Source organism: Ambystoma mexicanum, chromosome 8 (assembly GCF_040938575.1).
Source record: "Ambystoma mexicanum isolate Mex_15411 chromosome 8, UKY_AmexF1_1, whole genome shotgun sequence".
Classification (NCBI taxonomy): Eukaryota; Metazoa; Chordata; class Amphibia; order Caudata; family Ambystomatidae; genus Ambystoma; species Ambystoma mexicanum.
Window position 1 is genome coordinate 403,205,880 of NC_090929.1, and position 22,565 is coordinate 403,228,444.

The 22,565-nt window shown below is 41.9% G+C and overlaps 1 protein-coding gene across 1 annotated transcript in view; it reads right to left on the minus strand.

Moving 5' to 3' along the window:
• CIMIP2A (ciliary microtubule inner protein 2A) overlaps positions 1–22,565 on the minus strand; it is a 511,305-nt gene that overhangs the window by 408,693 nt on the left and 80,047 nt on the right. Inside the window, exon 3 of the mRNA XM_069609900.1 lies at positions 5,766–5,914. Within this exon, the coding sequence (XP_069466001.1) occupies positions 5,766–5,914 (149 nt within the window). The remainder of the gene's footprint in view (positions 1–5,765; positions 5,915–22,565) is intronic.

Genomic DNA, 22,565 nt, shown 5'->3' on the forward strand with positions numbered 1-22,565 from the left:
CAGAAGCTGCTGAGCCCCCGACAATCCACCCAAAATGTGGCACTCTGAGCTGATACTATAAACTGCTCAGTTTACCTCACTTCCAGGGGAAAGGGGGAAGGGACAAATTAACAAACACCAGGCTGGAAGCTAAAGGCTAGCTGTTTCTTCACCTGTAGGAAAACATAAACATATAATACACCTTGTTATTCATGGAGTACTATACTAACCTTAATTCTCAATATCCTTAACCAAATAAAGTAAAAACCATACCTGGAACGTCTCAACAAAATGCCCAGAGAAGTGATAAGCTGACTAGACTTCCTTACTAGTTGACTTGAATCTCAACGATCATTCAGCCTTCTTAGTAGGTCCATGAATGTGAAATTAACTTTGCAGGTAATCTTCTTTAAACTCAAGAAGCTTGAATAAAGTCTTAAGTTCATTAAAAGTAAATGGAAGTTCTAGTGTTTCTGGAAAGAACTTATATTTCTTCTTCTTATTTTTTAGTGTCTTTACTTCATAAAACTGTTCTTGAAACTTGCAACAAAAATTCTCACGTGGAAATATCTTGAACATGCATAAAAATCCAAACTGCGTGAAGAATGTAGAAGCGCTGAAGACTAAACCGCGGGAAAAAAACCACACGCGCTTATCCAAGGAGCGAGAAAACTCACACGCGCTGAAAACGAAAACCGCGGGAAAAATCCACACGTGCTTTATCCAAGATGCGAGAACACGCACCCGCGCTGAAGTCGAAACCGCGGGAAAAATCCACACGCGCTTAGTCCAAGATGCGAACACACGCACACGCGCTGAAGTCGAAACCGCGGGAAAAATCCACACGCGCTTTGTCCAAGATGCGAGCACACGCGCTGAAGTAGAAACCGCGGGAAAAATCCACACGCGCTTTGTCCAAGATGCGAGCACACGCACACGCGCTGAAGTAGAAACCGCGGGAAAAATCCACACGCGCTTTGTCCAATATGCGAGCACACGCACACGCGCTGAAACCCAACCGCGTGTAGAAAAAACACACGCACAATAGTATCACGCGACGCCAAAGAGTTCGCGCTAGATTCTCAAGCCAAGACTTTCACGCGCAGGCTTCTATTAACGGAAAAACCACGCGCTCGATAGATAACGTAGCGTAGCAAAGCCAAAAATACGATAGCACTACAGTTCTTATTAAATGTTTTCATATGAACCTGAAAATCAATTTAACTCTTCAACAAGAACATTAGATAAAGAGTTTTGAGTTTTTAAAGAACTTATCTTGTGAAGAGTCTTGGAAACTTATTTTCTTAGGCAACTTGAAATCTTCTTACTCCTGTCCTGTGCCAAAACGAACTCCACAAAGATTCCGGTTTACTTTCCAAAGAAGCCGCTCGACTGCTTTAACTTGAAACCCCTGAACAAGTTAAGCAGGAGCAGCTTAGTACACGACCTCTCAGCTGGGCAAAGACGATGAAAGGCAGTTTAGAATGTTCACTGTCTTCCCTATAAACAATCACCAGCCAATCAGAACTTAGACTGAGGACCTCCATCTTGGCTTGGGGCATTCTCCATAGACTGCAATGAATGTTAAGGGCAAAATTGGCTGTTTTAAAATTAAACTCATCATAACTTCCAAAAACCTTTCTATACTAATTTTCCCCATACCTAATGTAATTCAGAATATGTCACTGTATCCTGACAGTACCTGACAGTTTATTAGACTCAGCTTTGCCACAGTGGGATGTGGATGGAATGCCACGTGTCCGTAGCTGCCATTTTGACTGGTATAGGCACTTATTCTCTTGATGATGTCACACGCACATAAATGCCGTCATGAGTGTGTCATTACGTGCATAGACATTAAAGATTAATTACGCTGCATGAAAGTCGTCGTGAGAAAGCACCAATGTTGGTATTAATTGAATGCTCGCATACGTTATTTGCAAGCTAGTCTAGAGGATAGAAACATGCCAACAAAGAGTTGATAGTGCTACAGGATGCCAATAGGGTGTATACCTCAAATTTGATTGTCAGACTCGGAACCCAATAAAGGATACATACAACAACATCCATACAATGTCTGCAAATGTGAACAATGAATTAGAAAGTGCCACAGATTTGGATGATTATATATGAAGTTGAAACAATCTTACTGAGCTTTCAAGCCATAGCAATGGATCAGACATCATGTACTGTCCAAATAGTGAAAAGCGTAGACTCAATATAATAGATCAAAATTGGGAACGTGCTCACTAATTGGAAACTTAATTGTATTATACACGAATGCCTGCTATACAATACATGTTTGGCCCAATCAGGATTGCCACTGTGCAAATGTAAAGACAAACGGCATTCACAAGTATACACCAGGTTTAAAAGTCGCATTTGTCACCTAATAAGAAATAGAAACAACAACATGAATAAGTTATCTACAAATATAAGCACACATATAGAAATTGCTAAAGGTCTGAGTCATTAAATACGAAGTCGAAACATTCTTACCAATTATACAGGTCATAGCTATGGATTACACAAGACCCAATGCTCAAATCATAATATGCATAAAATCAACATAACAAAAAGCAGATTTAGGCAAGTGCATCTGTAAGCTCCACAAACGGTAACCATTAAATGCCAACTAAAAGGAAAGTTAGTTACATTAAATATGGACGCCAAATGAATGGGACATGTTGGACCCAGTCTGAGTTGACACTGTACCAGGATTAAGAATGTGTAGGAACCTGCAGTTACAGGTATGCAGGAAATAAATTGAACAAATAATTCCCATGAAGGTGGCAGAGTGGCAATGCAGTGCAAATAATAATATGTAAGCCGAAATATGGGGTGCCAATCTTCTGAAGCTAAATTCTTCTTCTATAAATGGGGGGTATAAAAGTTTGCAGTCCCAAGACAAACGCGGTAAGGGCACTGGCCATAAGGAAACAGCAAAATGTGCAATCAAGCAGAAAACAAATGGCCAAGTGAAGCATCTGAAGCAACCATAGGTGGCAGGCTAGTAATGCTTGCGGAAGTGTCAGAAAGACATTCATCTCATGATCTGAGCTCAGTCCCAGAAGCCCCAATCAGTATTTGCAGACATACCTGGCCTCAAGTTGTCTGAGGCACAGTTTACTACCTCTGCCCTTTACAATCCTACAAGGTTGACATCACTCTTGGAATCCAGTTGGTGCTTCTCTTGCCAATGTACTGCTAGGGGTAGTTTTGGATCATGACTGCCCATTTAGTTAAAATGCTCCTTTATTCGCATGCGTGATTCCCGTATTGTGCTACATAAGTTGACGTTCCACATACACAGAGAGTATTTTTTGATTGTAAATGGTTCCATTACATTCATTCTCAACGTTTTGCAAGAAAAGACATTTTGGCCTACTTTGCATGAGCCACACCTGTGAAAACCTGTCAGGTTTGCATGCATCCAAGTCCGTTTCGGACAATCCTGTTGACTCATGTAGAGTCAGTGTTTTCTGAAAATATTTAAAACAAAGTGACTATCAGAAGTGTAACGAGTGATCATTCTGGCAAGGTCAGGACCCTTAGGCATGGTTTTATTTGTTGGTACCAGTAAAGCTTTTCTATCCTTATTACAGTCAAATAAAGTTTGTCCCTGTCATAACCTCAGTCTTGTAATCTCTCAGTGAGTGTTGCACACTCCTTCCTGAATGACTGTTCTGTACTACAATTGCGACGGGCACAGATATTCCCCTGTTCCCCTGAGTGTGATGAATGTTGTTCATCACACTCATGCAGTGACAGCTGGTGACTAGGAGTACACAATTGACTTCTGTGGGTTTTTTCTGAATGTGGATGATTGAATCTTATTTGATAGATAGATAAATGCACGTCCAGGAAGTTAATTTTCATGGCTGTTAGAACTGAAATAAGTAACCAAATCAGAAAGCATGTTGGCATTGCCTCTGCATATGAGAAAACTATCCTCTATAAACCGGCACCAGACCATGATTTTCTGAATTTGTGATTAGAGTACACATACACTTTTTCCAAAAATCCCGTAAAGAGACGAATGTAGGTGCATACTTTGCCCCCATAGCAACTCCTTTGATTTGTTTGAAAATCTTGTCATTGAAAATGAAAACAATATTGTTCAATGTTAACTCTAACATTTCCTTTCAACATGGACAAATGCGCAGAATATGATGCAGATCTATCTGCATTGGGGATGTCTAGTGTCTTTAAAGCTAATTCATGGGCAATGGAGATGTAGAGAGCTTTTACATCTAGGGTCAGCAGACAGGGGTCCTTAACAACATTGTGCCTCTAAGATAGGCCGGGAGTTTAAAGACCTAGAAATGGACGCTGACATTGTGTGAGTTTGTGAGTTACAGGTTTAAATCCCATTATTGTGTTCATCCATAACATTGAGCTCTTCTGCAATCCTTCATGCAAAGCAAACCCCTCAACATAGTTCCTTGTTCTAATTGTTGCAGCAGAGTGGTGGGGGCCGTGTGCAACAAATCCTTTCTAGAGGAATTTGTGTAATACCCTTACTGCTGCAAACTCAGGACTGGGGCAATCTTCTGGAGTAACGCACACAATCAGGGCTACATCATACTGTAAAGAGGCCCTTGGTTAGGTGCTGGACACTAGCTCTTCAACTGCTGTGCACGCACAGACATGCGTGCCCACACACACACCCACACATGCACAGACAGACACACACACGCATGCACAGACAGACACACACACACACACACACATGCACACATCTTGGAAACATGACCATTGCATAAGTAAAGAATCTGTAACTTGGCTTGGGTAAATAGGGATACAAACATATTTATTGGTAGATAAAGCAGAAAGGGTGGAAGCCCCTACTAAAATCATTTTAAAATAATGTATTGAAGTATTTATTTCTCTCAATCACGAGATTGGCAATAGTCCTAGACAATAGATTTGGGCGAACTCCAAATTGTCAAAATGTCCACTTGATTCAAAGTAAATCGAAATTCCCATTTCTTTCCGGAAGACTATTGGGGCATAAAACGGAAAAGCTGCAGAAACCTTGTGCGGTCTCAGGAATACATCCACAGAGAGGAATCCGGCCGCTGTCGACCATCCGGTCGCTGTGCTTGCCACAGAAGTTACTGCAGGGATTTTGAAGGAAAGGTAAAGTCAGGGGCTTAAGGAGGACATTTTTGGACAGATTTATTTTGCAACAAAGAGGGCGAGACAATTACTTTTAATAATGTGTTGCTACATTTTTCAATGTATTCCGGAAACACACACTGAAGAGGATATATTACAACTATTTTTTTTAAAAGAGACATTTACTAGATGGTAATGCCAGGTTAAAAGATGAAATTAGGCTCCAGAGGGATATGCGATAGGTACATCAATTGAATATAATGTGCAAAGTAAAGAATCATTCAGCAGACAGTTTTGTAAGGAATATACAAGCCTAGAAAGAGATTTAATGTATTAAAGACCAGCGTTTCATTTTGAGAAGAGAAGTCCCAAAGCATTTAAAGAAAAGAACATGTCTGAACATACAGAAACAACACTGCATTCTGGGAAGTAGAGCCCCAAAGCATTCCATACACGAGAACGCTACACATAAAGAAAAACACTGTATACTTGGAATTGAGGGGAAGTTAGAAATACCTTGCAGAGACAAGAGAAAGATACATTCTAGGAATTCCAAATCAGATAATTGTGGAAGCTCATGCAGCCCAGATGCCCCAATCGCAAGAGGCATGGATGGAGTAGTTGCTCTCGGATTGGAATGAGAGTACTTAGGGTTCTTCACTTACCTCCATCGCTTGGCCACAGTTGGCGAGATGCTCTGCCTCCTCTCTCTTCGCATTGGTCTTCAACAGACTTTCTAAGAACTCCTGTCGGGAGTCAGCAGCCAGGTGACCAAAGGTTTTCCCATGCTGGTACTTGGAAAGCGGCATGTAACCTGCAAACAAGTACAACGCACACACGTTATCGTGTAGTTTGCCATTTAAAGGCGCCTCAGCAAATAAATTGCGCAACGCAAGTTAGCGCTTTCTGCCATTGCTAACAATCTGCACCCCCAGCAAAAAACTCTCATGTAGTCAATCAGCATTTTAATGGCAAAATATATTTCAACTGTTTGTCCCAACATACGTTTATTTACAACTTATCCCGCCACCAGGAAACAAAGGCTGTACAATGACAGACCTAGATACTGGACAAGAGGTTGCAGCTTCTTTTCTCCATGGTGTGCTCAGGTTATGTGCTTCTGGAGAATTGGTAGTATATTAATCAATTTTCCAATCTGAAATTAAGGACCTATAATTTCGGTCTTGTCCCATCACAAAAACCCCTTTTAACCATGGAGAAAATGAAACATACATATTGGACGTTTATTAGACTTGCTGAATATACCTGTGGGTGTAGGGCACAGCCAAGCCTCATTGCTCCTGGGCCCAACCTGCCAGTCAAACCACAAATAAGATGTGTGTAAATCTGTTTTCCACAGTTGATGAGGTTGCACAGTTTCTGGATGCTCAAAAACCCTGTAGAATTATTTTGTGCACGTTGGGCAAGTGTGGTTACGAAATATTTCCTCTCATTTAAATGTTTTCTATTGAATAAAAAAAGAACACGCTGCATGTCTGGGGCAGAAAATGACTACAAGCATGGCACCTTATCACAGAGAATCTTCTGGGGGGTGTTTACGGCTTAAATGTAGTACAACCCACTTAGCTTGATCTCATGTTGTCTCATGCCAGGTGTGAAATAATCCGCCAGTCTTGGATTTTAGGTTCACACCATATTGCATTCTGAAACGCGTTCCTATATTTATAAACTGTACACACTTACAGAATGGCATAAGGACACAGAGAACATGATTTTTCAAAATACGTTTAAAAAACAAAAATATGAAGGAATGCATTGCGAGAAGAAAAGTCTGCATGTGTTTGTCTGCATTACCAACTTTAGAATGTTTACACTCAACAGTTATTGTGCGTGCCGATTACTATGCATGTGTGTTTGAATATGGGATTTACACAGTGCAAACCTTGCTACCAAACAACACAGCACTGTACAGCATGGGGGAGATTAAACGGAGAGAAAGGGTGAGCAAAGCAAAGGGTTAGCAGATACGAGGGTTCGTCCAATGGGGCCTGGTTTACCTGGCAGATCACCAAGGATTGATGTGGAGCCTGCATGTAAATGTTAGAAATCCTTCCTGACGTTCATCCTTAAACAGCTGATAAAATTAGTACCATTTAGTTGGTATTTATTAACATCTGTTATTTACAGTGCAATGAAGATAGCCTATAAAAGCACTAATTCAGCCTGGTCGTTAAGTGCTTTAAAGAAAACACCCTAATTAAACACATATACCTCCCTTATTTTATGGGGGGCACTTCTCTACGCCCAGGACTATGCAGTGCAGGCCCATCCTGTAGTACAACTCTGGCTAGACCACTATTAGCTAAGGAACCAAATAGATGTTCGCTGCCCCTCCCACCTCTTCCTGGTCCTCAGCCCTGTGCCTGGGTCCCTGGCTGCACCCATAAGGAATAAGGACACAATCACAGTTGCTAGACCTCAAGGAAAAGGGAATAACGCCACCTGGCATGTGAATGAATTGATGCTCATGGCGACCAATCTTGGATAAGGCTATCCACATTCAGCCGTGACTCGGGCTATAGAATGAAATGGGACCATGAGACAAGTGACAAAGTCACAACCTATATTTCACAGGGCTGTCAAGAAGTCCATGATCCCTATGTACTGAAATGCCAGAAAGAACTGATAAAATACCCTGGAATTGACAGCTACATATCAATGCATCAATTAAAAAAGCAAATGTGGCATTTGGAGGTGGGACCATTCTAAGCTTCACCCCTAGCAGCAACTGAGCACTCTACATAGTATTAGCAGTACATGGAGGCGGGTGGTATTCATTATGATTGGGGACAGAAGGAAAAGTTGCAGGGGGGCTAGCAAAACATACATGATGTGCAAAGCACATACCATAAGATAAATATGTATACAATAAATATAGATTATTAGAAGCCGGTAAAATATCCATAACCTGTAATTGGCTAAAGAGTGTAACTGATCCCTGGGGTCCACATCTGCAAAATAAACAGAAAGGCTGTGGCTGGAAGGTTTTCAATGAATCCTAAACCCTGGCATTGCGATGGGCCACCTTCCAGACCGCGGAGTCCACGCAGAACATGGAATCGTGTATTCATAACTCCTTAGATGTTTTACTTATTGGTGATTTGTAATGTGCTATATGCTTCAACCCACCACTTCTAAACTTAAGAGGTGGGCTAGAGGGCAGACCTAAGAGGACGAGAAACAGATAAGAGAGCTAGCTAGCCCAGTGTTGCATTCCACGGGCCAGATGCTCTGAATACTTTTGGTGCAAATGAGATGTGCCAAAATAGGAGCAGCCCAATTCAGAAAGGGCCCTTATTCACCCTCTTTGTGCATTTGCGCAAATAGGGGGGCATGTCTGTGCATTTAAAAGTGCACCTCGAATTCACAGGCTGAATGCGCTTTTAAATGTGCAGAAATGAAAGCCATCTCGCTGCACCTGTTGGGAACATTTGCACTGACAAGGGGGAGTTTCTGTGTGGATTCACAAACTGGATTCGCTTTCAAATGTGTAAAAATGAGAGTCATCTCCCTGCGCCTGTTGGGGACAAATGTAGGCGCAAATGATGGCACAGTCAGTTCTAGCCCTGTCATGATTTTTTCTTGAAGTGTGACAGCCATAGTTTAAAATCACAGCCGTCACACTGGCATTTCCATCCCCAAAACGGGGACGGACATTTTGTAGTTCTTTGCTCATTCCACAGACAGTGTCCTTTTAACCCCCCCCCACCCCCACCTTCCCCCCTCCTTGAAATGTGCTCACATGGTTGCTGGGAGTCTGTCATACATGAGTGTTATAATGAATGAAAGGGGGCTGCACAGCACCTTTTTTCTCTCTGCTGTCCAGCCCCTTCTGTATTGCATAGGTCCCCTGCTTCTCATTTTCAGCAATGAGCGCACATGAAAAAAGGGCATCCTCTAGGGTCGAGAAACCTATGCAGGCACCCTCCATGAGAGACAAACAGACAACTAAAAGTAGACGCATGGCTCAGTGGTGCTTATCCAAGATGCCCTCATCTACCAAGCCCGCCTGCAGGAAGCAGGCCAGCCCAAAGGGACACACTCCAACCACAAGCCATAGAAGAAGGCCGGAGCTGCTTTTAATGAACTTGGCTGCTGAGACTGTTAAGGGAGATGACAATGCCCATCGAGGGAATGGTATCCTGGTGCAGAGTTTCGAGAGAGAGAGGTGAACCCCAAGACAAAGAGACGGGATGATAGAGCCAGAGAGTGAGCTCCAAACCCCAAGGCATCCGAGTGGAACCCAGGAAGAGCTCATCAACGGGAACACAACGAATGACCAGCACGGGAGCCCCAGTGAGGAAGGTACCAGCCAGAAAGAACTTGAAAGTAACGGGGGGAGAGTAGACTGCTTTATTGTGAAGAACATGGTCCAGAGACAGCACTTCACAGAACAGGCAACTTTAAGAGACTGCATTCTGATTCTAGAACTGGTGGCAGCAGCGTAACTGCCCAGCTTCAGGGCTCCTACCTGAATAGGCCTCTTTTACAGTAGATTGGCACAGGGAGTTTTGGAAATGGCTGAAGAAACTACACACCTCACACCTAAGACCCACCCTGACCCCGACCTTGCTTAGAGGGTGAGCGGAGATGCAGAGAAATCCTGCCAGGCAGTCCCTGTTCCAGCTTCCTAGGCTAACAGGCTCCTATCTATCATGGACGAGGTGTAGGAATCCCTCAACAGTTCCAGGGACACTATCCCTGCAATGAAGGCAGACCATAGGGAGGTCGCCAAGTGTACCCAGGGCCTAGGAAGCCAAATCTCAGAGAAAGAGGTCCGGCCATGTTGATGCCTTTGAGGGAATCGTGCAGGCTTGGACTGACCTATAGGGCAACAGGGCAATGCCAGAAGTGCAGACCCAACATTCAAGCATGGGCCCCTTTTTTTTTAGCCAAAGTATGTCCGTTTTTTGGACAAAGTGGCCCAGTTTGATTCGTTGATTCAAAGTGAAGCTAGTAGTCTTGATCAGTGTTACTTAAGAAATAGTCTTTAAAATGCACAGTTTGCAACACATTTTACTCAAAAAATCCACTCTGTCTATTTCTCGAGATGTCTTCCACAAAAGGAAAGAATTGCTATTTGTGACGGTGTGCAACTTTTTCATTGGAGCCTGAGACAATTTTATGGCCCCATCTGAGCCTGAGAAGGTGACGTCCCTCGGTAATCATCTAGAGGCTGCCAGCACAAACACTGATGAGCAGAAAAACTATTCTCTCGTAGTAACCGTGAGGTGACTGATTTTCTTGAAGGGGTTGAAAGGGGAAAACCCATTGACTTAATTCAAAAGTCTTTACCTGCGCTATCGAATTTGACACCAAGTCGGTCGTTTTAAAATAAAAAACGGGTCACTGGACACTTACTGTCCCCTGGGCCCTTTCTTGTTAGGTTCCTTGGTTCCTATTAATGGAAATGCTTCTCAATAAAGCAGGTACACAAGAAAAGGTCACACGGGGTGAGGAGAAGTCTAGGAAATATGTTCTTCAATGATGTGGGTAGATCTGTGCTGGACGAGAGGAAAGACTTTTATCAGTCCATTTAAGAGACAGATATTCACACACTATCACAACCCTGAAGACTGTGAAAAGATGGAAGGACTTGTATCAATGGCATTTGGTATTCATCAACGTTTTTATTCTCTCTGACGGTGGCTCTGTATTATACGCCTGATCTGCTTATTGTCTCTCATGCCTCAACACTGCCCTTTATTGACTTCCATATTATTAATTCGCTGTACTTTGCCTTGGCAACAGTGATGGCTTTCATATCTGCTGATTTTATTTTAAAGTGTAATATTTTTTGTGGCCGGTAGGTGGCAGTGGTGTATCGGTTGAGTACGCACTCTGTGGCTTGTGATCCTTTTTAATGTACTCCATCTGTTTCGTGTTGGGCCATGTCTAGGCCCCATGGGCTAGTAGTTTATTTCCTAGCGCTCCTCACAGAGCTTCTTCAGTTGCGTTTTTCACTTTGCTGAGGTCTGCCCCAGCGTTGCTCTACTATGACTCTGTCGTTGTGGCTCTAAGGTGCATTGGATGGGGGGCAGTTGAGGAAGTGGGGGTGGGCTGGCGGTCAGGTACGTCATTTCACCAAAATGCCATGGGTAGCGGAAGTGACATCACTTGACCCTTGACCCCAATGACATAACAGGAAGTGATGTCATTTGACCCCACCCCGAAGTGATATCGCGGGAAGCGATGGAACACGACCTTGGAAGTGGCATCACAATGCATTGTACACTACGACAAATATGGTTACGATATCACTATAATGTGATGTACATTTCATACAAGAATGGATCGCCATATGTATCGTTAAGATCAGTGTGTATAGGCCCATATTACCAATTTACTGTGAAGGCAAGCAGACGTCCATGACCAAATGATAATGATGTGTTATTATATAGCACTTACGCTTAAGCGCTTTATATAGAAAAAATATACACCCAATATTACCCAACCTGTGTTGGTACTCATTTATCGACCTCAGAAGTATGAAAGGCTGAGTTGAGGTATTTAAGAACAGACTAAATCAGTGACTCACATACTGAAGTGTGCCTGAAATAAACCTTTAATGAGTTTAGGAATTATTGTATAGAATTTCAGAAAGACACATTATTTGGTATTCCTATTCTTTTTATTTAGGGTCAGTGCTGAAAGTGTTAGACTTGTGGCACTCCTGTTTTTATTTTTCTTCTTTTTTTAAGGGGCCTGAACAAGAAAGCCAGCCACTGTAGAAGTAAAGAGCCACATGGTGCTGGCCACAGCCCAGGAGCTTGCATTACCAAAAAAAAAGGAAAAACACTTTTTTTTTTAAGAGGTCGCAAGGGAGACCTCAGAGGTCGCAGTGGCGACCTCTGGCGACCCGTAAATTACGTCCCTGCTGGCGGTCGGAGATCCACAACTGCAATATTTGGCTGATACCTTTATCTATGGCCAGGGCTTTAAGTGGTCCGGGGCTAGCTGGGGCCAAGCCTGTGCAGTCTCCAGAAAGGGCTCCCGAGCTGGGGCCCATCCCTCGCTAGCCCCAGCCATGCGACACCTCAGGCAGCCTCTGTAGCCGAAGCGCAGCACAGTTACACAGGCTGCCTATAAGTGTCAGCACTTCGGATTAGAAACAAATAAGTCATCCCCTTTTCTTTTTTTCTAAACCGAAGTACTGACACCTACAGACAGCCCTTGTAACCATGGGTTTGGGTACATTGGCAGGTTTCCTGATGCCTATGTGCTCAGAAACAGGAGGAGGGAGTCTACTTAGAAACAATAGAAAAAGCCAGGCCCTCCAACCCTCCTCCTCTTTCTGAGTACAGAGTCATCACTCAGCAGACAGACCCTTCTATCAAGGAGCTTATGGTTTTTAACTACACGGCTCCTGAATGAAAGGGCGGCCTGCTGTGTCTGAGAGATGGGGCACACTGGTCAGACACATTAAAAGGAGGGGCTGTGCGCAAAGTTAATAATGCCAGTGTGCCCCAGCTCCCCTTTCACCAGCCCCCCTTAGGTGAGAGGGGCTCTCATTAGGGGCGTAGCCTTAGTACACACATACTTATGCCACACACCCCTAATGAGAGCCACCCCTCAATTTAGCATCCCACTTAAAGCACTCTCTGCGCCTCTGCTGATTTGGAGGTCCAGCTTTGAAATATATACTCTGCAGTGATGTGGCGAAGGAGGTCAGCCTTGGTGGGAGGTATGCGGGGGGGGGGTTCTGAATAGGGGCAGAAGGTTTGTACCTCCATGTACCTGCACCCATTTGGAACCAGGACAAAAAAGTGGACTCTAGTCCCTCAGGTTGGCCTTGAGGTGCAGCCGTGGGGATTGCCTGATCCCCACATTCCATTCACGCCATGGAGCAACAGGCTATGAGAAGAATGCCACGTTGTGTGTTCAGTCTTTCTCAGATGTCTGCTACTTTTTTTTGTCCAAGGTATGATTAATTGGCCCCACATGCACTTTTTCTTTAGTTTTGTGCAGCGTATAAAGGGTAGGCCTGCTAAGGCTGCTGCACTTGAATGTTTTTTTAGGTAGCTGTTTTTTATTGATTAGTGAAGATACAAACAAACAAGTATAGATGTTAATGGTATGTGAAATACATGGGTTTCAACACGTTAGATACATAGTTTCAACAAGAGCGTGGGAGCCCCTCTACTGAGAACAAACATGGTTCAAATAACCTGTTCTATGGAATTTCTCCCACTCAGGAGGTTCTACTACCACGTTTTAGTTCAATGACCTTTCACTGAGGATACATTTTCATGTGTATACTTAGTTTTGTCCCGGCATTTCGGTGCTGGACTGTCCTTGTGGGTGGGACCATACTGGTATGCAAATGGATATTTCTCCTCCATGAGGGGTCAGTGAGCTAAAGCATCATTTCAGTCCCTCCTGAGTAGAGTGGAAGACATTCCATAGGTTATTTGAACCATCTTCGTTCTCATTAGAGGGGCTCCCACACTCTTGTTAAATTTGTAAAACTTGGCATCTCACCCTAAGTAAAATGGGGTAACCCAGACATGGGCTCTTTCTCACTATGCCTTAGAGACCCTCAGCTTCACCTCACTGAGGAGGCCCAACAAGGCCGTAACATGTATCTGGGGTTGCTGATGGTACTCTTGTTTAGAGGAGAATTGCCGAGCAGTTTGGTGCTAGACTGCTCTTGTTGGTGGGACCAGACTGATATGCAAATGGGTATTTCTCCTTTGTGAAGGGTCAGTGAGCTAAAACGTGGTTGTAGACCCACCAGAGTGGAAGAAATTCCATAGAACAGGTTATTTCAACCGCATGCTCGTTTTCAGTAGAGGGGCTAAAAATATTAGATGTATAGTTCAGTGATATTTTATAGACTAAAACGAGCAAATCAGATGCAACAAATAATAACATAAGGACATTGGGCCTCATTACAAGCTTTGTGGTATCTCAGCGGTAAATCCAAGGAGAAAACAACAAACAGATTTACCTTTACCACCACTTGGTCCGGCGGAATTAGTGCAGAATTACAAATGGCAATATGGCGGTGTTAGTAGGAATCCAGGGGCATTTTGGCAGAATTACCGCAAGCAGTAATTCCACGAAAATTGCAGTTTGATATGATATGATAGGTTATTTATAACACGCTTAATACCCAGGGGTTTCTAAGCATGGACCCGGGGATCGAACCCATGCTGCTCTGTGTCATCTTGCTTCCAAGGCAAGCACGATTTAAGGTGACAGAATGGCCTTCAGCATTTTGCTGGAGGTTTTCCCTCTTCCTTACCTCCAAACCCATAGTTCGGTAGTGCAGTAATTGGCGGTAATGCAGGTACAACTCTGTTACCACTGCATTCCCACCGTTTATGGCCACACTGCCGAACGCATGATGAGGCCCATAATGCAAGGTATTTTACAGTTCCATCAGGTCACCTGTGCTTAGTAAAAGTTTAGTCTTAAACCTGAATTCTAAGGAGCGCTGGCCTTCCTATCCCACTACCTTACCTGCTGGCGATTTTGACTTTCTTTTTTGGTCACTTTGCCTTTGCTGGCTTGCCAAACTTGAAGGATGTTGTTAGAATTTTAATGCAATGTGGTAGTGTTATATAGTGTATTTATTAAGTGATTAGACTCATCTCCCACAGCAGGCTCACATGTTATGTCTGGGATTGTGGGTGCTGCTGGGGAAAGATTTGAACCTGCTTTGCTGTTTAAAATCCTCCTTAAGGTTGTTGAGTTTCAACTACTGGTATTAGGCTACTCACCATCAATGGTCATCCTTAGCTCATGTCTAGCGGGTGAGTGTGTATATATGCATCTAAACCTGTACATATCTGGATATGTCAATGTACCTCTATTATTTAATTCATCTTTTATAACGTCCTTTATACCGGAGGCCAGTCTCTAAGCATCGGACCGTGATTCAGACGTCCGTTGCTTTGTGTTATTTTCCTTCCGAGACAGACTCGTTGTCCCTGAGCTATCCTCCCGGTTGTGTGTCTGTTTTCCACATCCACCACAGCTACTCCGGGATCGACATGCCCCCCCCGCTCCTATGGCTATGTTGGATGCTGTTCAGGAGGCCAAGATCAGGACCAAAGTACATTCAGATCATGCTCTGATTACCTTAACTGTCCCCATAGGACAAGACAAAACATCCAGACCTCCATCCGGCACTTAAATGATATGCTGCTGCGGGACCCCGCAGTTAATGAACACATCACCCAATATTTATAGCTAAACGATAATGGGGAGGTATCTCTGGAGACATTATGGGAAGCCTGGAACCTGGAAGACAGTGTTCCGGTGGGGGCTGAGGGGGTTCAGGGGGGTGATGATCCTAGCGGTCTCATGCCTTAAGATGTTGAAAATCTAGGTGTCTACCCTAGGGACCCAAATCGCAGCCTTGGAACAAGAGCATAAACGTGCAGGTTCAAGAAAAGTCTATCATAAACTACAGAATGCTAGATGGCTGCTAGGGGCCTTGTTTACAGAGGAAGCAGCCAAAGCGTTACTACGCACAAAACAGTTTTATTATAGTAAAAGTAATAAGGCGAATAAGGTCTTAGCTTCTAAACTGAGATGCCTTAGGATGTAAACCATATTCAGAGGCTGAGAGCCCCCAGCAGAGCCTCTGATGAGACGTCTAAGCTGAAAATCTTCTCTGACTATTACACTTCCCTGTTTAAGGCTGAACATCTGGACAGAGCACAGCAGCAGCTTTATTTTAATCAATTGCCCCTCCAGGCCCTTTCAGAAGAAGATAAGCTTCAGCGACACCATTCAATTGAAACCGAGGAGATCCTACAGGCTATGAAATCAGTACCCTCAGGCAAATCCCCAGGCCCGATGGATTCTCTAGAGCTTTTTATAAAAAGTTCTCAGCCCAGCTGGTAGACCCCCTAGCAATACTCTTTAACCATTTCCTGATCACGGCAGTGTGACCCACCCATGGATGGATCCACCCTTTCCCTCCTGCTCGTCCTATAGCCATTCTAAAATATGACACACAAATCTATTCCAACGTCCTAGCTAACCGCCTAGCTCCCCTATTACCTAAATTGATTGATTTGAATCAATTAAGTGTTATTGTTGACTGCCAAACCCATGACAACATCTGCAGAGTAATTAATACTTGGTGAAACAAAAAAAAAACGCCTTTAGCTTTATTGACACTAAGCACAATTAAAGCGTTCGATAGCATAAGAAACGTGCCTGGAAACACTTGTGTACAGGCGCGTAATAAATGCCTTATCATATCATAGCATGTTCTATCATAAGCTGGTCATATCTAGCAGAAGTCCTGACCACCTTTGAATTTAAGCTCAATTTTATTAAATGGACCTTTGCAAATTGTAGCTGTCCCAACACATCTATCAGTAAGAACAACAGGCTCTCTGACCCAGTCCCTAACTGACTAAATAAAGTCTTATATAGCGCAACACTAACCCAAAGGGTCTCAGGGCGCTCACATAACAAGAACAGACAAAAAAACACAGAAAGTTGTCAAAACAACTGTATGGACTGAGCAAAACTCAGTGGTTTTATTGGTTGTTCAGTTAGGCATCAAAAATAAATGTTGTGAGACGTTTCTTAAACTGCTGAATAGTGGCATATTGTTTTACTTGTAAGGGAATTGAGTTCCAGATGTATGGAGCCCATGCATTAAAGGCTGCCCCTCCCAACTTCTTCCTGACAATCACGGAACGTGACTGGGGTGCCCCTTTTCTCACTGTTTGCCCTAGCCCATGAGCCCTTTTCTTCCAAGATCTGGCATAACAAATCGATCACGGGGGTTGATACAGGAACAACTATGCACAAATTGGCCGACCACGTCCTCTTTATAATGAGCAAGGCTGCAGCCACACTCCTGCCGATTATCGCAGAACTACACCTGTTTTGACAATCTCCGCCTACACCATTCACTATTCTAAATGGACAGCCTTTAATATATCGATGACTCAAGCCGAAACGCAGCACCTGAAACAAACGTACCCCTTTAAATGGGAAACCGAAAAGAATAAATATTTGGGAATACATCTCTCACGCTCCCATGACACTCTCTTCCATCATACATTTCCAGGCATCCTTCAGGAACTATCCCGAGAAATGGACTGCTGGAAGAACACTGAGAATTCATGGTTTGGCAAGTGTATTGCAGTCAAGATGAATTTACGTCCGCGATTGTTGTATGCTTTTCAGTCCCTCCCTGTACAGGTTCCATCGCATACTCTTAAGATATTACAATCTAAAATGTGGAACTTCATTTGACAAGAGAAAACCCCCTAAGATAGAAAGGAAGGTCCTGATCTGCCCAAAGTGGCAGGGAGGGATAGCGATGCCCCACATCCACACTTATCTATTAGCAACTCAGTGTCAGGTTCCATAGTAAATAGGTGGTAATTAAAGAATTATTATCCTTATGTTCTTTGTTTATTTCATTGTTAGGTTTAAAAACTAAATATAGTCCGTTCACTGTTAAAATGGTTGGGCCTTAACTTCCATATTCAGAGTACTGCAGATACCCCAACCCAAGATGGAGGGCAGAGGCAGGAGTTCTGATTGGGTGGCAGGTTGACAATGGTGTGACTCCCAACATTCTAAACTGCCTTTCATTAGTTTAGTTTCCTGAGCTGGTCATGTTTCTGTTTATCTCCTATGTTTTGGGCCTTGGAAAACTCTTAAGAAAATATCTTCAACACTAAAAGAAAAAGAAACAACTCATTCAAGTTACATCTACTCTAAAGAAATTAATTTTCCCTGTGGAAGAACATGCTGAGAGGTCTTCTAAAGCAAAAAATAAGCTAAGTAATTTTTATGTAATTAATCTAAATGAACTGCCAAAGTTAGCCTTATCTTCTGGTATTTTCTCCTCTGAAGTGCAAGGATTAAAAGACGTCGTGTTGTGAAGCCAGTGTTTTTACATGGCAAACTCATTCATCAGAGATTAAGTCATGAAAACATGATATTTAAAGGCTATTAAAGTTAATGACTGCACAGGCAACCTTGTTTTTTAAAAGCAGCACCAAGAAGGATATTTATTTTTGAGCCAAGGTATTTTTAACAAAGAGGAAAATATATAAGACTTGTTTACCATATTATATGAGGAATCTTCCAAATGCATCTCATTACATGCAAAGACGTTTTTGAGGAATAACTTTACTTTAAAACTGCACTCAACATTAAATGGTATTTCCTTTGGTTGTTGAACTATTTCCATAAAGAGAGGTAAATGAAATGGAATGAACTGATTAAGGAAATAGTATCATTTTAAGGAAAACAAAAGATTATTTCTGTGTTTTCAACTATTTTTTCAAGTGTGCTTCATTCAAAAGACTCATCTTCTTGAGACATTCTGGAGTTTGTGTTCACAGTTTTATTGACATTGTTTGGAAACACATTTTCTTTTCTTCAAGTTCATTTATTTCCACAAGGAACCGCCATCAGTTTAGTCACTTGTAATGACATTCAGTTCATTGGTTTTCAGCAGCACAGTTATGAAACATGACCACCAAAGTTTGCTTTTAGGGTAAAAGAGTTGGAGTTATTTCAAAACTAAAAAAAATATATAGAAATAATTATCATCCTCTGGGCTTTTTGCAGAAGGTATTCAGGTAGGATTGTTGATATTCATAAAATAATAGTTGTTTAGTTTTGTAATATTATTCAATGCTTAACAATTTTCATTCATGCAGAGACCGGATGAAGATAGAAGATCCAGTGTCTGATTTGTTATTTTATCCACTTTTCCCCCTTCCCCCCAGGGGTGTCTAGTACTCAGCTGTTCAGTTTAGTTGTGAGCTAGACATCTTAGTGGGATCGTGGGACTCAGCAGCTCCTGCGTTGGATGTGGATATTACCAGCCTGACAGAATGAAAGGCCCAAGTAGTTAACTTCGCCTGAGCTGCTGAGACCACTTCCCAGAATAATTATGGAAGCCTTGGGGGATATGATTAAGGAGTTGAAGGAAGAATTAAGGGTTTCTATAAATGAGAATGTCCTTTTAAATAAAAAGATTGAGGAGTTAAATATTAAGGTAACACATATTCAGGAAATGTCAGAAGAAAGGTTGGTAGGTAGGAGAGAAGAACAGATTTTGGAACCTCCAGTTCTGGAAAGGGAAGGTTCTAGACAGAGAGGAGATTCTGGGTTAGGAGCAATTGGAGGTTTAAAGTCTTTAATTTTACCGGTGCCTCTGGCACCACCTGAACGTTTTTCTGGTGAGGCTAAAAGATTTCAAACATTTTTCACTCAATGTGAATTACATTTTTTAAGTAGGCCGGAAGTGTTTTCTTCTGATATGTCAAAGATAACATTTATGATATCTTATCTTTCAGGGGAGGCTGCTAGTTGGGCAGGAGTGTTGGTTAAACAAAAAGATTTAGCTTTGTATGATTTTAAATTATTTAAGGAGGAGTTCAGTAAGTTATTTGATAAACGTCAGGAATCCTTACAAGTTGATGGTGAACTGCTTGAGTTAAAACAGGGGAATCGAGAGTTAGTAAGTTATATAACCCAATTTAAGACTCTAGTTGTTGAAAGTAACTGGCCAGAAGAGAAGAGAGCATCCCTTTTTTCCAGAGGTTTAAGGGATGAATTGAAAGACGCCTTGTCTGGGGTGGTAAATAGACTAACTTCTTGTGACGCCTTGATGGATTTAGTTAGTTAGATTTTCGCCTCTATGAAAGAAGATTGGAGCGTAGGAGGGGAGACAATAAACAAGAGAATAAATCTAATCCTAGATTTGATAGACCTAGGCTGGAGTTTGTAAATAGAGATTTTAGGTCAAAAAATTCAGAAAGTTCAGGAAGAATTAGAGGACCTCTTTCTAAGGAGGAAAGAGATAGGCGAAGAAATAATAATCTCTGTCTTTATTGCGGAAGGAGAGGACATTTTCTTGGGAACTGCCCTTACACTCCAAAGAAAGTACAAAATCCTGACGGCAAGAATCATCAAGTAGCCAATACTCTTCAGGCGGCAGTTCCTCACATAACAATTAATGTATCCTTGATTTTTTAAAAGAAATTGGTCCTGTGATTATTGATTCAGGAGCAACTGGGAATTTTATGGATTGGGGAGTAGCAAAGAGTTTAGGTACTCCCTTAGTGAAGAAGGTTTTATCTGAGCAGGTTAGTTCAGTGGATGGATCAGAATTAACTTCAGGATCAATCACACATGAAACTTCTCCCTTACTAATGATTATGGCAGGGAACCATGGAGAGGAGTTGATTTTTGAGATTATCGATGCTCCACAATTGAAGATTATTTTAGGCATGCCCTGGCTTACACATCATAATCCTTTGATTGATTGGGGCAGAAGGGTGATTGAATTAAATTCCAATTTTTGTAAGGAACATTGTTTTGAAGGTAAATCCCTTGAAGATACTCAGATTGATGATGTTAAGGGTGCAAGGTTCTTAGGAGAGGTTGGAGCTCTTTTTCACTCTCATACTATTGGAGCTGTTATGGGAGAGTTACCTGATTGCTACAAAGAATTCAGTGATGTCTTTGATGAGGTAGTGGCAGGTGGTCTTCCTCCTCATAGACCATTTGATTGTAAGATAGAACTTGAACCAGGAGCCATTTTACCTTGTAGCAGGGTTTGTGCACTTACTGAAAAGGAAAACGATTACCTTAAGGAGTATTTAACTGAAAATTTAGCAAAGGGTTTCATTAGACATTCCAAGTCCCCGGTGGCATCTCCTTTATTTTTTGTGCCTAAAAAAGAGGGAACATTGAGGACTTGTATTGATTATAGAGCTCTAAATAAGGTAACCATCAAAAACAGATATCCACTTCCTTTAATTTCAGTTATGTTAGATCAGATACAAGGAGCTGAAATATTTTCTAAATTGGATTTGAGAGGTGCTTATCATCTTGTTAGAGTAAAAGAGGGAGATGAATGGAAGACAGCTTTCAAGACTAAGTATGGATTATTTGAATATTTAGTGATGCCTTTCGGATTATGTAATGCCCCAGCTTCATTTCAGTTTTTTATTAATGAAGTTCTACGTGAGTTTCTGGACATTTTTGTTGTAGTCTACATCGATGATATTTTGATTTATTCACAAGATTTGAAACAACATCAAAGTCATGTAAAATTGGTCCTACAAAAATTGAGAGAAAACCATTTATTTGCAAAATTGGAAAAAAGCCAATTTCATACTTCTTCAGTTGAATTCCTTGGTTTTGTGATTACTCCTGGTGGTTTGGAGATGGATTTAAAGAAGATTAAGGCTGTCAAAGACTGGCCATCTCCGACTAAAGTTAAGGAGGTGCAGAGTTTTTTGGGCTTTGCCAATTTTTATAGGAGATTTATCGAAGGATTCTCTCAAATCATTACTCCTATTACTAAACTTCTTAAGAAAGGAGTAAAATTCATTTGGAGTGAAGAAGCTGAAGAGGCTTTTCAGGTTTTGAAAGATCGTTTCATTACAGGACCTGTGCTTTTACATCCTGATCCTTCTAAGCCTTTTTTTGTTGAGGCAGACGCCTCCAATCTGGCTATGGGAGCGGTTTTATCTCAAAGGCATGAAAACACTGGACAATTGCATCCAGTTGCTTATTTTTCCCAAAAATTTTCTTCAGCTGAAATCAATTATACCATCATGGATCATGAGCTTTTAGCGATCAAGGCAGCCTTTGAGGAATGGCGCCATTATTTAAATGGAGCTAGACACACTGTGACAGTTTTGACTGATCACCGAAATCTTTTATTTTTAAAATCAGCTAAAACTTTAACACCCAGACAATTAAGATGGTCATTATTCTTTTCAGATTATGATTTTGTAATTACTTGTAAACCTGGAAGTCAAAATGGAAAGGCAGATGCTTTGTCTCGTCAGTTTCCTGGTAGTGAACAATTGAAGGAGATTGATCAACAACCTGTGATTTCCTCTGAACATTTTATTGTGGCGGGAGTTTTTGATGAAGGAAGTTTTTCTAAAGAAATTCAAGACTGTATGACTTCTGAACAAATGGATGAATGGGTGAGACAGGACCCAGTGAGAAAAATTAAAAATGGTTTACCATATTTCGACACTAGATTATATCTTCCTTCAGAGAAGCTCCGTGAAAAAATGTTGATTGATTGTCATGAATCAAAACTCTCAGGTCATCCAGGGTTTAGAAAAACTTTAGAGTTGGTCAGGAGGGAATTTTGGTGGGATACAATGAGAAGTGACATTTTAAACTTTGTTAAGACTTGTGAGACTTGTATTAGAGCCAAGTCACATGTGGGTAAACCAATGGGTTTATTAGAACCTCTTCCAATTCCGCCGCATCCGTGGCATACTATTTCTATGGATTTTATAGTTGATCTCCCTAAGGATCAGGGTTGTTCTACAATTTTGGTTGTTGTTGATTTACTTACTAAAGAAAGTCATTTTATTCCAATTAAAGGGGAAGTTACTGCAGAAAGTTTGGCACAGCATTTTTCTCAAGGCATTGTTCGGCTGCATGGTTTACCTAGTCAGGTGATTTCC